Here is a 13623-nt window from a genome sequence, read left to right as displayed (position 1 = left end):
GAGAATCTGCCTGCCAATGCAGGGGACACGGGTTCGAGCCCTGGTCTGGGAAGATCCCACATGCCGCGGAGCAACTAGGCCCGTGAGCCACAACTACTGAGCCTGCGCGTCTGGAGCCTGTGCTCCGCAACGAGAGGCCACGATAGTGAGAGGCCCGCGCACCGCGATGAAGAGTGGCCCCCGCTCGCCGCAACTAGAGAAAGCCCTCGCACAGAAACGAAGACCCAACGCAGCCATAAATAAATAAATAAAAATAAATAAAAAATAAAAACAAAGGAATTCCTTTAAAAAAAAAAAAAAAAGAAGCCATACTTCTATCCATAGAACTTAAATGGGAAATGAAGACAGTGATGAGGGAAGGAAGAAAAAGTTATGTTTTTAAAATAGAAATTCAAGGCTCAGATTCTGTTTCAAGTATGTGAGTTGGTTTTTCCCGAAACAAGAGCCTGATACCATATGACTGATTTAGCACTGAATTACATTCTGCACAGGTGAAGACCCCTAGAATACAAAGAGTGAGCACCAGAAGATTCAGGTCACATAAGCAGCAGGATTACATCCCCCCAAAGGCAAGGTCGTCATGAGCCAGAGGCACATCCTGACCGACACGTCTTTGGTGAGCCTTGTTTTTAGTTCGGATGTCTCCTCTAGTACATACTATAGTTAGAGACTGATATTTTTGCCCCAATTCACTGAAGAAGACACACATGTATCTGTACACACACACGTACACAAATGAAGACAGCAGCCTCTGCTGGTCATGAGACAGAAGAAGCCTCTAAATCAGGACTAGGTAACAGTATCAGCATCATAAGCCACAATTATACAGTCTCCAAGGTAAGAACAAATTCAGGCCATAAAGGAAAAATCAGCATGCTAATGATAAAAGTACTTTTAAAATTTTTAAAGTACCATTCTTCATCTCACATTGCATTTAGCTAAAGAAAGAGAACTATTCTTACTAGATTTCCTTCAGCAGAATTTCTAACTTCAATTCTTTAGGAAAACTAAGTATATAAAAAATTCCCTCTTCTAGAAATGTCTTGACAATTTTTTTTAACATCTGTATTGGAGTATAATTGCTTTACAATGGTGTGTCAGTTTCTGCTTTATAACAAAGTGAATCAGTTATACACATACATATGTCCCCATATCTCTCCCCTCTTGCGTCTCCCTCCCTCCCACCCTCCCTATCCCACCCCTCCAGGTGGTCACAAAGCACTGAGCTGATCTTCCTGTGCTATGCGGCTGCTTCCCACTAGCTATCTATTTTGTATTTGGTAGTGTATAATGTCCGTGCCACTCTCTCACTTTGTCGCAGCTTACCCTTCCCCCTCCCCGTATCCTCAAGTCCATTCTCTAGTAGGTCTGCGTCTTTATTCCCGTCTGTCTTGCCCCTAGGTTCTTCATGACTTTTCTTTTTAGATTCCATATATATGTTACCATATGGTATTTGTTTTTCTCCTTCTGCCTTACTTCACTCTGTATGACAGACTCTAGGTCCATCCACCTCACTACAAATAACTCAATTTTGTTTCTTTTTATGGCTGAGTAATATTCCATTGTATATATGTGCCACATCTTCTTTATCCATTCATCTGTTGATGGACACGTTGGTTGCTTCCATGTCCTGGCTACTGTAAATAGAGCTGCAGTGAACATTGTGGTACATGACTCTTTTTGAATTATGGTTTTCTCAGGGTATATGCCCAGTAGTGGGATTGCTGGGTCATATGGTAGTTCTATTTTTAGTTTTTTAAGGAACCTCCATACTGTTCTCCATAGTGGCTGTATCAATTTACATTCCCACCAACAGTGTAAGAGGGTTCCCTTTTCTCCACACCCTTCCAGCATTTATTGTTTGTAGACTTTTTGATGACGGCCATTCTGACCGGTGTGAGAAGATATCTCATTGTAGTTTTGATTTGCATTTCTCTAATGATTAATGATGTTGAGCATTCTTTCATGTGTTTGTTGGCAATCTGTATATCTTCTTTGGAGAAATGTCTATTTAGGTCTTCTACCCATTTTGGGATTGGGTTGTTTGTTTTTTTGATATTGAGCTGCATGAGCTGCTTGTATATTTTGGAGATTAATCCTTTGTCAGTTGCTTCATTTGCCAATATTTTCTCCCATTCTGAGGGTTGTCTTTTCATCTCATTTATGGTTTCCTTTCCTGTGCCAAAGATTTTAAGTTTCATTAGGTCCCATTTGTTTATTTTTGTTTTTATTTCCATTTCTCTAGGAGGTGGGTCAAAAAGGATCTTGCTGTGATTTATGTCATAGAGTGTTCTGCCTATGTTTTCCTCTAAGAGTCTTGGCTATTTTAGACTTCCAGAATACTGAACATAATCTTTTCAAATAGACATCTTAAAATACTAGTATTTGAAATACATTATTAAAATATATTTCAAACTAAGTATAATATGGGTGGGTTGGGGAGAAGATTATATAAAATTCCCTGATCAGGAAAATTATCAGATGGAAAATTAAAGCAAGATACTTAAAAGTTTCACAAAAAGAAAAGAACATGGATATTAAGGGCTTTTTTTTTTCTTTAATTTCAAAAGCAACTTAAAAAATCTTGGTGAAAAATCTTATCTAAAGGTTTTCAAGCAAAGGTAAAAGACTTATAAATTATAATATACAATTCTAGCTATGCTCTAGGCCAGTACTGGAGATTAAATTCCCTCTAACAGAAAAGATCCATGATCAGATACCAAGCTTCTGGCCCAGATGAACTGCCAATCCCCTGCCATCAGAATATCTTCCAGGACTTCCTTGGTGGCACAGTGGTTAAGAATCCGCCTGCCAATGCAGGAGACACAGGTTCGAGCCCTGGTCTGGGAAGATCCCACATGCCGCAGAGCAACTAAGCCCGTGAGCCACAACTACTGAGCCTGCGCTCTGGAGCCCGCGAGCCACAACTACTGAGCCCACGTGCCGTAACTACTGAGCCTATGTGCCACAACTACTGAAGCCCACGGGTCTAGAGCCCGTGCTCCACGACAAGAGAAGCCACAGCAATGAGAAGCCCGCGCACCACAAGGAAGACTAGCCCCCACTCGCCGCAACTAGAGAAAGCCTGCGTGCAGCAACGAAGACCCAACGCAGCCAAAAATAAATAAATAAATTTTTTTTTTTTAAAAAAAGAACATCTTCCTTAGAGATAAAAATGGCAGACACCCCTAACATCTAAATAACAAGTAAGGCCCAACATCAGTGAGGCTGTCAGCACAGAAATAATAAAAACAGTTAGCATCCAAAAAAGGCCTCTTTCACAATGAAGTTTTAAAAAGTCTCCCTTAAACGATGAGTTAAAGGAAATACAAAACATTCCCTCAAATTCCTTTAAAAAAAAATAGTAATAATACCAAATATTGGAACCTAAAAGAGAAGTTGAAACAGTGCTCTAGAGACAACTCACTGTGTTAAAATACATACATCCAAAAAAAGAGGAAAGAATGAAAATGACGCAAACATCAGATTCACAAACAGAAAAACAGTAAAAACTAATACGGTAGCTGATTCTCTGAGGGAAAAATATACAAAACAGATTTTTTAAATAAAATATATAAACCACTTCTTAATCTCATCAAGAAAAAAAAGAATGAAACAGAAGAACAATCAAAGAAATTAAAAGAATTATTAGAACATGCAGATCAAATGATACAAATAAATTTCAAAATCGGAATGAAATGGGTAATTTCCCAAAACCGATCCAGGAGCAGTAGGAAATGTATCTCCTAGCACCACTATTATTTAACATGGCACTGAAGATACAGTTAGACAGGAGAAAGTAGTTAAAGTTACAAAGATTGGAAAGAAGACAAAACCATTCATAACTGTAGGCAATTACAGCTGGAAAACTCAAAAGAATCTGTGCAGAAACTATCACAAACAAGGACAGCTCAGTAAAGTAGCAGGGTACGAAACATACATGATACAAAGGGAAAAGCCCAACACATTTAATGCCTGGAAATCATCTTACCAAAGAATATAAATACAAGAGCTATGGGAAGAAAAATCAGAAAGCTTACTTTAAAGGACAAAAGGAGACTTATCACATAGTTAGACATACCCTTATTTTAAATTGTCAATTTCCCCTTAGATAATTTATAAATTTAGTGAGAGTCCAATAAACATACCACCTAGACTTTTTTTTTAAATTAGACAAACTGGTTCTAAAATTTATATAGAAAAACAAGAATGGCCAGGAGATCTCTGAATAAAGCCCCCTGGACAGACAGACTCAAGGAACGAAACCCAAAGACCAGAAACAGACCCCAGCACCTGTGGTGACAGGGATGAAGGCAGCAGCTCAGGGCAGCCCCAGAGGGGACTTGTCAATAGATGGAGTGGAAACAGTGGCCCTGGAGATGCAGAGGACGAGTTGGATCCAAAATTCTAACAGAATAAATTCCAGACGGATCAGAGAGTCAGATGTTATTCCCCCCACCCCCCAAAAAAAAGAAAATAGCACCAAAGCCTAAAACGTACTAGAAAAAAAGTGAGACACCCTTTAAAACCTTGGAGTAGTAGGGAAAGCCAACTGATAAATTCAACTACCTTAAAGGTTTTTTTTTTAACTTTGCTATGGGATTTTTACCAAACAACAAACTGGAAAAAAAAACCACTGCAACTCATCTCAAAAAAACTGATTTCCTGACTATATAAAGAGCTTCAAGATATCAAAAAGACCAACGAAGCCAAAAGGATAAAAATAGCTGAGAAAATAAAATACAAATCTCTTAATCATACAGGAAGAAAAAATGCAAATTAAATTATGCTAAAAAACATTTTACTAATTCAATCAATAAAATCAAAGTTTGTTTTTTAACACACTCTATTGGCTGGGCTCTGGGAAACAGGCACTCTTACTTGGCTGGTAGTTCTTTAAATTGGCAGATCCCCGTATGGCAGGTAGTTTGGCACTGTCTACACAGAGTGGACCAGGTTAACCTGCACGTGTGGGAAAGGATGTACAGGTCCACCACGCAAGGTTATTCACTACGGCGCCACTACCGTAAATGCTGACCTTCGGGGGACGGGCTCAGTAAGTTATAGGGCCTCCTACAGCCGAAGACTGTGCAGCTGTCCAGACAGGAATAGTATCTACGATATTAAGTCCAACAGGGAAAAAGCCTGGAGAGTATGGCAGCATTTGAATAGGGTGGTTGGGAAAAGAGAGGAATGTATTTGTATTTGCCAGAAGAAACTACAGAAAGACACAGAAGAATTAACAGCAGAAGTGGTTTATCTCCAGGGGAGTGAGGATGCGGACAGGAGGGGGGGATTTCGCTGGACGCCTTTTAATGCTTTTTTGAAATGTAAGTCATGTGAATGATGATTTATTTAAAAAATAACAATAGCTAAACACATGCCAAGTGCTATTTTAAGTATTTTGCACGTAGTAAGTAATAAATTTAATCCTCATGACAGTTTATATTATTCCCATTAGACAAAGAACAAAAAGCACAAAATGCTATATTTAACAGGTATGTTTAATAATGTATTTAATGACTTCTCTTACCTAAGAAAAATATACAGTGTGTGATATTTTGTCAAAGTCAGTGTAGAGCAACTAAATGCCTGTAGAATGTGTTAGGGCTACATTATGAAGAGCCCGGCTCCAGTGGAACAAGAGGGAAGGGTGGGCACTGCAGGGCTGGACCCGCGTCTCCCACACGCTGCAGTGAGCAGCCCACCGGTCGGTCCCAGAGGACCAGCTTCACTGAGCATAGCACTTCTCTCCTCCTCTCCCCCGCAGGAATAATGAGACAATGAGCAGGTTCAAGGGTCATCCAAATTGCTCAGACTGGAATAGCACAATAAAATAACTCCGGTAATAATGTTTAAAAGTAGTAGCCTCCTGCCTTGGCTCATTTGTACAAAAAAGGTCCATCAAATGCTGCATCTATAAACAACAAACTGGAGGGACCATTGCATTGACTCCAATGAAAGAGCTCCCACCAACTTTTTTGCTATAGTGATATCTGAATGCAATTTATAGTATTCTTAAGAACTGGACATTATTTTATAAAATGATCATGTGTAAAGGGGAATTAAATGCAATTCAAAACAACTACTTCAAGGCCTGTGTAAAGACAGTGCTGCCAAGCCCAAGTAAGTAATCCCACAATGGCTGGGATAACAAATGGCTGGCTTCTACGGATTATTACGACTACCAAGTCATGGATTTAAACTAGATTAGGAGCACAGGCAACAACTGCAAGGAGATACGATGGGAGATACAGTGATAATTCAGAAAGTCTACTTCAAGTGTTTCTAATTTAAGATAACTAAACCACTAATACTTCACACACACACACACACACACACACACAAATGACCATTTCCAAACCTAGATACACATCATGTAACAAATTATGCGCTGCAGCAAACATAAATAGGTAGAGCAAAAACTCAAAACAAGGCAAGATATAGCTGCTTAGGCAGGCTAATTAACATTAAGAGGTACCACTGCAAAATGAGGGAAAAAATTGTAAAAGGTGGGCACAGGAACTCTAAAAGGGCAAAGCAACATGAACCCATTTAGCACAGAGACAAAGGTGTTATGCCACAGATGGTCACACAAAACTCTAATGTGGAAAAAGCTAACCTACATTAAGTAAACTCTGCTTAGGAACCAGGAGGTATGAAATATATTTTCAAAGAACATGCCTCCTAAGTAGCTGGTACTTTCTAAACTGTACTTAATTAAGTTCCACTTACCTGGAAATTTTACTAAGAAACTTCATTCCCCAGCAATGTCAGAAAAAGAAAGTAATATCATATGTACCATACGTAAATCTCATTAAGAACATGTTATGCTTTACCTGTATTCAAACGCAGGTGTTTTTTAAAAGCAACGTATTCAGAGGACGCCCCCCCCCCAAAAAAAACCATATTTGGCACTAAACAGACAAGAATATATATAAACACCTTTTTAGCCAATTTCTTATTCAACAAGTTATTCATCAGTATTAGCAATGTTGCTCTGGGCCATCAGCTAGTTCACAGTAAGTTTTATTATAAAACAATTGTTCGGTTAGCATTTATGGAAAAATCACTGATATGTATTCCAAGTTAGTGGGAGACAGCAGTGCCAGCTTAACGTGTGCAAAAGACTTCAGAGCAACCCTTAAGCAACAAATTAAAAAATAACAATACTCTGATCCTAACGTATTTTTCAGTCGTAACTGCAAGATTAAATGACAAATTCTAGTGGTAATAAGTGACACTTCCCAAGTTGCTTTAACACATAATTCCACAACAAAGATAGAAAATGAAAACGTACAATAACTGCACTTACGATGTAGGAAGCAGTCATATTTAAAACATCGCCTACAGAAAAGCGTATGAAACGAGTGCAAGCTCTGCTCCCTCTGAACAGACTTGGCGTTTGGTCCATCTATGTTGGGGGTACATTCGGGGGGAAGTGCACCTGGGAGCTGCTGCTCAGTGAGTTCTTTGTACCTAACATTAACCAAGAAAAATGGAAGTAAAGGTGAAACAAGAATTACATTTTTGAAAATAAAGTTTCTACAAGATTTCTGTGTATTATTTTTGATGTTTATCTTGCCTAAAACACACACAGAGGTTTAGCCTACAAATATCTTTATTTAAATGAAGAGTCAATTAAATATTATGCATGGTATATCAAGAAACGAATTCACTGATGTGATTCACATCTGTCATGAAAAATGTTACTATATTCATTAAAATGAAACATCAGCTGCACTAAAATTTCTACAGGAGTCCCAAGAAATTTCCTCTTACACGCATTCCTGTAAATTGTGTGTGTACGTGTGCGTGTGTGCATGCGCGCGTGCAAACTTATCCCATCTACCATAAATGGAGGTCAGGGTACCAGATACACACACGTCTTAGTTCAAGTATCTTGCAGGTGTTGGGAACACACGAAGTGGGGAGCTCACTGGCTACATTAGTCCCACTTCTAACGAACCAAAATGGTGAGTTAAATACCACACGAGGCAAAACCATCGCCAAAGAACAAATCTTACTTTTCCTTTAGCTCTTCTGCTGTGCCCTTATCTGGAAACATTGAGGAAATAGCTTCAAAAATTTTATCAGAAGGAAATTTCCGAGGTGGGCGACTTTCTTTATCTAAACAGGGAAAAGTGAAAGGAAGAAAGAATGAAAGTGAACAAGCTTGCCAGTCTTTCACTTCCTTCATGCCTAACAAAGCTGATTTTCCAGGAAATTGCCAGCTCTGTGTTTCACTTACTTCCAACATATCTCACAAGGATCTGGGAGGCTGGTGGGCCAGACAAAATTCAAACTCAAGCGTGGAAAGCTGCAAGTGCGCCAGGAGGCAGAGAACCAAGGCTGTGGTCCCGGCTCAGCCCCTAACTGACGCCACGGCCCTGTCTGGCCACTGACCCACCTTGGCTGGCTCCTCATCTGTAAAATGAGGAGCCAGGTAATCACTAAGGCGCTTGTTATAAAAACTGTATGCTTCTTTGAAACTGCAATTTTTCCCCATATTCTTCTATGCTGTCTTAATAACGAGCTTTGTCCGGTCTTCACCAACTGCCAAGCTCTAAGTTGGGACCCTCTAATTTTCTGGCAAACCGTAATTAGCGTAGCGGTTAAAACATATGCTCTGGAGGTCAGTTAGAGCTGGTTCCGAACACAGCATTTTCTGGGTTCTGTTTCCTCCCAATACTGTGATCTTAAGTTACTTCACCTCACTAAACCCATCTCCTCAACTATGAGGTGGATCTGATGATAAAAGCCACCTCGTGGAACATTATGAGAATTAAATGTCTATACGCATATAAAGTGATATAAAGTGATGAGCACACAACTTGTTCATAGTCAATGACCAGTATGCTATATATATGTTATATAATGATTATGATGACTGCCCAGGGAAACCCAAAAAAAAACACGTTCTTTTGCTAGCCAAGGGAAATAAAGACAAGTGCAGGATTAAATGTTATAAATAATATTCTAATTTTGATTATACTACCACTGATATGATATTTAACAAAAGAAAAAAGAAGGAAGGAAGATTTACCTGTACTCTGTTGTTTTTGAAAAATGCTGTAATGGCTACACGCAAATGTAACAGACGTACCTTCTCGGTTCTCCTCTAAATCTTTCTGTTTTTCTTCTCTTTCATCAGGATCATCTCCATCATCATCATCATCATCATCGTCATTGTATTGACCAAGAGCATTCACCAACTCCACAAAAATTTCATCATTTATAAACCCACATTCTGAAATTCATCAAATCAAATATCAGAAATACACAAAAGTCCACGTATGCTTTTTGTAATTTGTAAGAAACAGCTGGAGCCTATCCATCAGTACCATAACAGTATTACTAAAATGCGGTGAGGAAAGATCATTTTCAGGACTGGCCTGGGGCAAAGTCGGATGTAGTACTTATCCTCAACACCTGTCATCTGCACACGTTTCCAGTGCCTGCTACGGTAGCCTAATTCTCTAGAGACTAACCACGGCCTTCGCCTCCTTCCAAACAATGCATCTGCCAGACCCTGCTGTCCACTCGTGACGGGAACATATGAGGATGTTACACGTTACCCTACTGCCAGGAACTTTAACAGGGTCTCCTGTTAAATCACCGAAGCTGTGATTCTAATGACAGGATTTCAGGTCCTGTGGTTGCCTAGTGGGGAAGGTATTTTTTGAACATAGGGCCTTTTGGAGCCCATGTGACATAAGCAGAAGCCCTATTCCTAACTGATTTTATTGCTAAAGAATCTTAAAATCTACATACACTCAAACAATTCTATTTAATTTACATGTTATTGACATCACAGTTCGTTATGACCAACTATGCATAATTTTCAACTGGCAAGCATGATCCTTCAATTTAAAAATAATTAGGGTGCTAACATATATATGGAATCTTAAAAAAAAAAAATGGTCATGAAGAACTTAGGGGCAAGACGGGAATAAAGACACAGATCGACTAGAGAATGGACTTGAGGACACAGGGAGGGGGAAGGGTGAGCTGGGACAAAGTGAGAGAGTGGTAGTGTATATATGGACATATAAGCACTACCAAATGTAAAATAGATAGCTAGTGGGAAGCAGCTGCATAGCACAGGGAGATCAGCTCGGTGCTTTGTGACCACCTAGAGGGGTGGGATAGGGAGGGTGGGAGGGAGACGCAAGAGGGAGGAGATATGGGGATATATGTATATGTATAACTGATTCACTTCGTTATAAAGCAGAAACTAACACACCATTGTAAAGCAAATTATACTCCAACAAAGATGTTAAAAAAAATAAAATAAAAATAGTTAGGGAAAACACTGAAAATTTTAGGCTTGTGAGCCCAGGCCAGTCCAGCAATGTTAATATAAAAAAAAATCTCTTTCATACCTATGTTTTAAAAAACTAATAAAATATCAATTCTCTGGCCGCTTTTCTAAGAGAATTAACACATGACTCACCTCTATCCCCGTGTACTTTTCCATCATAATTTTTTATTAGTTCTTCAATGAAAGTCCCATCCTGGTCTAAAACTTCATCCCCCATGTAAGGAATGTTATGTAAAACAGTTTCATCTTCCACCTAAAAGTAAAAAATATTTAAAAAGCAGGCTTATCCTAAGTATCAAAATTTTTTAAGGCTTATCCTAAGTATCAAATTTTTTTAAGAGTAAATGTAATATAACTGAAATACAACAATATTTTTTCATAAGTAGATGTCTGTACCCAGTTCTCCAGATCTAAAATAATAGACATCAAATTCTAAAAGCCACAAAGAAGTAAAAAACCCTTCTCATCAATAAGCATATCTGAGAAAACAAACTGTTTACAGGGAAATAATTTAAGAAAAAATACTGTATTACCTAATCTGTCATCAATCATTAAAACTTACCATTATTTTATGTACCTCTCTAAGAAAGGAAAAAATGCTGCAAATTACAACTCATCATCAATTTTAAGACATGCCTATTTCAGACATTGCAAAGTTTTCTTAGGATCGATGAAATATGGTTTATCAAAACCAGCGAGGGCTTCCCTGGTGGTGCAGTGGTTAAGAATCCACCTGTGAATGCAGGGGCCACGGGTTCGAGCCCTGGTCCAGGAAGATCCCACATGCCACGGAGCAATTTAGCCCATGCACTACAACTACTGAGCCTGTGCCCTAGAGCCCATGCGCCACAACTACTGAGCCTGCGTACTGCAACTACTGAAGCCCGCGCGCCTAGAGCCCATGCTCCGCAACAAGAGAAGCCACCGCGATGAGAAGCCCGCGAACTGCAACGAAGAGTAGCCCCCACTCGCCGCAACTAGAGAAAGCCCGCGCGCAGCAATGAAGACCCAACGCAAAGACAAGATAAATAAATAAATTTATTAAAAAAAGGATATTACACAAAAAAAGAACCCATAAATAACCATACCCCAAAAAAAGGAAAAGGAAATAAAAACTAATGTAAGTAAGGATTTCCAAACTTCACTTGATGATCTAATTATTAAGAGACATTCAACATAATAAAATTGTAGACATATAAAATATCAATGGTTCATTAAAGTTTATGCCAAAAGGATTTACTCTTATTCATAAAATAGAATTGTTACTCTACATGACAACATAGTTCACTACTAAGATGAACAAGACGCATATCAAAATTGACAGTGCTAATAAAGATGACAGATGAGTTTACATCACCTCATCAACTCATATATTATACTGGAAGACAACAGGGAAGAAAGAGGGTGCTAACTTAGCAGCAAAGAGCCAATCAAAGAAAAGTTCAGAGAGAACAGAGTACTTAAGAAACAAGGGAGGGCTTCCCTTGTGGTGCAGTGGTTAAGAATCCACCTGCCAGTGCAGGGGACATGGGTTCAAGCCCTGGTCCGGGAAGATCCCACATGCCGCGGAGCAACTAAGCCCGTGCACCACAACTTCAAGCCTGCGCTCTAGAGCCCACGAGCCACAACTACTGAAGCCCGCGCACCTAGAGTCCATGCTCCACAACAAGAGAAGCCACCGCAATGAGAAGCCCGCGCACCGAAGAGTAGCCTCCACTCACCGCAACTAGAGAAAGCCTGCGCGCAGCAATGAAGACCCAACGCAGCCAAAAATAAAATAAATAAGTAAATAAATAAATCTATTTTTAAAAAAAAAGAAACAAGGGAAAGGAAGCTGACATTCATGCGGGAAGAGAATTTTCAATAAAAAATTTAAAAGATAGTAATTATAAAGACATGAAGTTTCTGAAGTCCATATCTAAATATGGAGACTAATCTAAAACAAGGATAGGTCTAAGTCTTAAGGGGCCTTTGAACAAGGTATTGGTTAAAAATAGTATTTCAGAAAGATAATTCTGATAAAGAGAATGGACTGGCTAAGACTGACGGGAGGACATGGCAACTATGTCAAGTGTGAGGTGCCTACCGCTTCTCGGCCTTTTGGCTAAGATGAAATGTTAAGTGTGAGGTGCCTTAGGCTGGCCCACGATCGACAGGGAGGAATACGCCGGCGAAAGGCGGTGACACACACACGGTAGGAGCAGGCAGGAAACAGGAAAAAAAGGGAAATTTTTCAAATTATTCCTACATAACAAATTTAGGATAACTGCAGAGTTCTTAAAGATAATGGTACCTTAGACAAACAAGGAAAAGGGAAACTGGGAGAAAAAGTGCATATGGGGTATAAAATGAAAATTTAGATGTTAATGTATTTATTGCTGTATTCAGGGTCAAGCTTATATACAACTAATGAGTCTAGCTGCCATCACACCTCACCTGCACTAATCCCATTTAAACTGGGAGAGTTAATTATTTTGGACACAAGCCAAAATTAAATGACAATTGGCTATTTTGTCTTCCCAATTATAACCATATAACCTTTGCACCTCAAAATATATCCTAGCCATAATAAAGACAGCTTGCCTGACCTAGCTTTCATCACCAGCAAAACCCATGGATGATTCATAATATTTATTGACACCTTTGGAGGGGGAGATAAATTAGGAGTTTGGGGTTAACATATACACATTACTATATATAAAATAAACAACAAGGACCTACTGTATAGCACAAGGAACTATAGTCAATATCTTGTAATAACCTATAATGGAAAAGAATCTGAAACAATCACTTTGCTGTACGCCTGAAACTAACACAACAGTATAAACTGACTATACTTCAATTTTTTTAAATGGTTTAAAAAACAGAAGTAAAATTTATTGACAACTTTAAACACTATATGCTTTCAGAATTTCAGTCTGTGAAAATATGAACCCTCCCAGAAGCTCCTGTAACATGATTCTCAAACAATATGTTTTTGAATAAAGCCTTAAATGCACAAAAATACACAATGGCAGAAGAGAATCTGAAGTTTGCCTTTAAGCCTCCACTGCAAAATTTTTAACAGCAAAGTTACTGAAGACATTAGAAACATCTATTTATTTAAAAATCTAGCAGGTAATTCTCTAAAGTAGGCTCACCAAGGACTTCCATCAACACTGTAATAGCCCTATTATTTTATATACCAACTAAGTAATAAAACTATGTATTTTTAATTTAACAACACAAGTCAAGAATGCATACTCAAATTTCTCTTTTGTTCCATCCTCCTTCATCCTACTTCTATAAAGAATTAAATA

General features: G+C 38.8%; 1 protein-coding gene across 9 annotated transcripts in view; it reads right to left on the bottom strand.

Annotated features, from left to right (window-relative positions):
* Positions 1 to 13623, bottom strand: part of EZH2 (enhancer of zeste 2 polycomb repressive complex 2 subunit) — a 62624-nt gene that overhangs the window by 11691 nt on the left and 37310 nt on the right. For 6 of the 9 annotated variants that reach the window (XM_057549924.1, XM_057549928.1, XM_057549923.1 and 3 more), the window contains exons 5-8: positions 10457 to 10577; positions 9107 to 9250; positions 8028 to 8130; positions 7301 to 7479 (exon numbers count right to left, since the gene is read on the bottom strand). In XM_057549924.1, the coding sequence (XP_057405907.1) occupies positions 7301 to 7479; positions 8028 to 8130; positions 9107 to 9250; positions 10457 to 10577 (547 nt within the window). The remainder of the gene's footprint in view (positions 1 to 7300; positions 7480 to 8027; positions 8131 to 9106; positions 9251 to 10456; positions 10578 to 13623) is intronic. The other 3 variants (XM_057549926.1, XM_057549930.1, XM_057549925.1) reach the window with 1 other exon arrangement.

Source organism: Balaenoptera acutorostrata, chromosome 7, assembly GCF_949987535.1.
Source record: "Balaenoptera acutorostrata chromosome 7, mBalAcu1.1, whole genome shotgun sequence".
Lineage (NCBI taxonomy): Eukaryota > Metazoa > Chordata > Mammalia > Artiodactyla > Balaenopteridae > Balaenoptera > Balaenoptera acutorostrata.
This window is presented reverse-complemented; position numbering and strand designations above follow the sequence as displayed.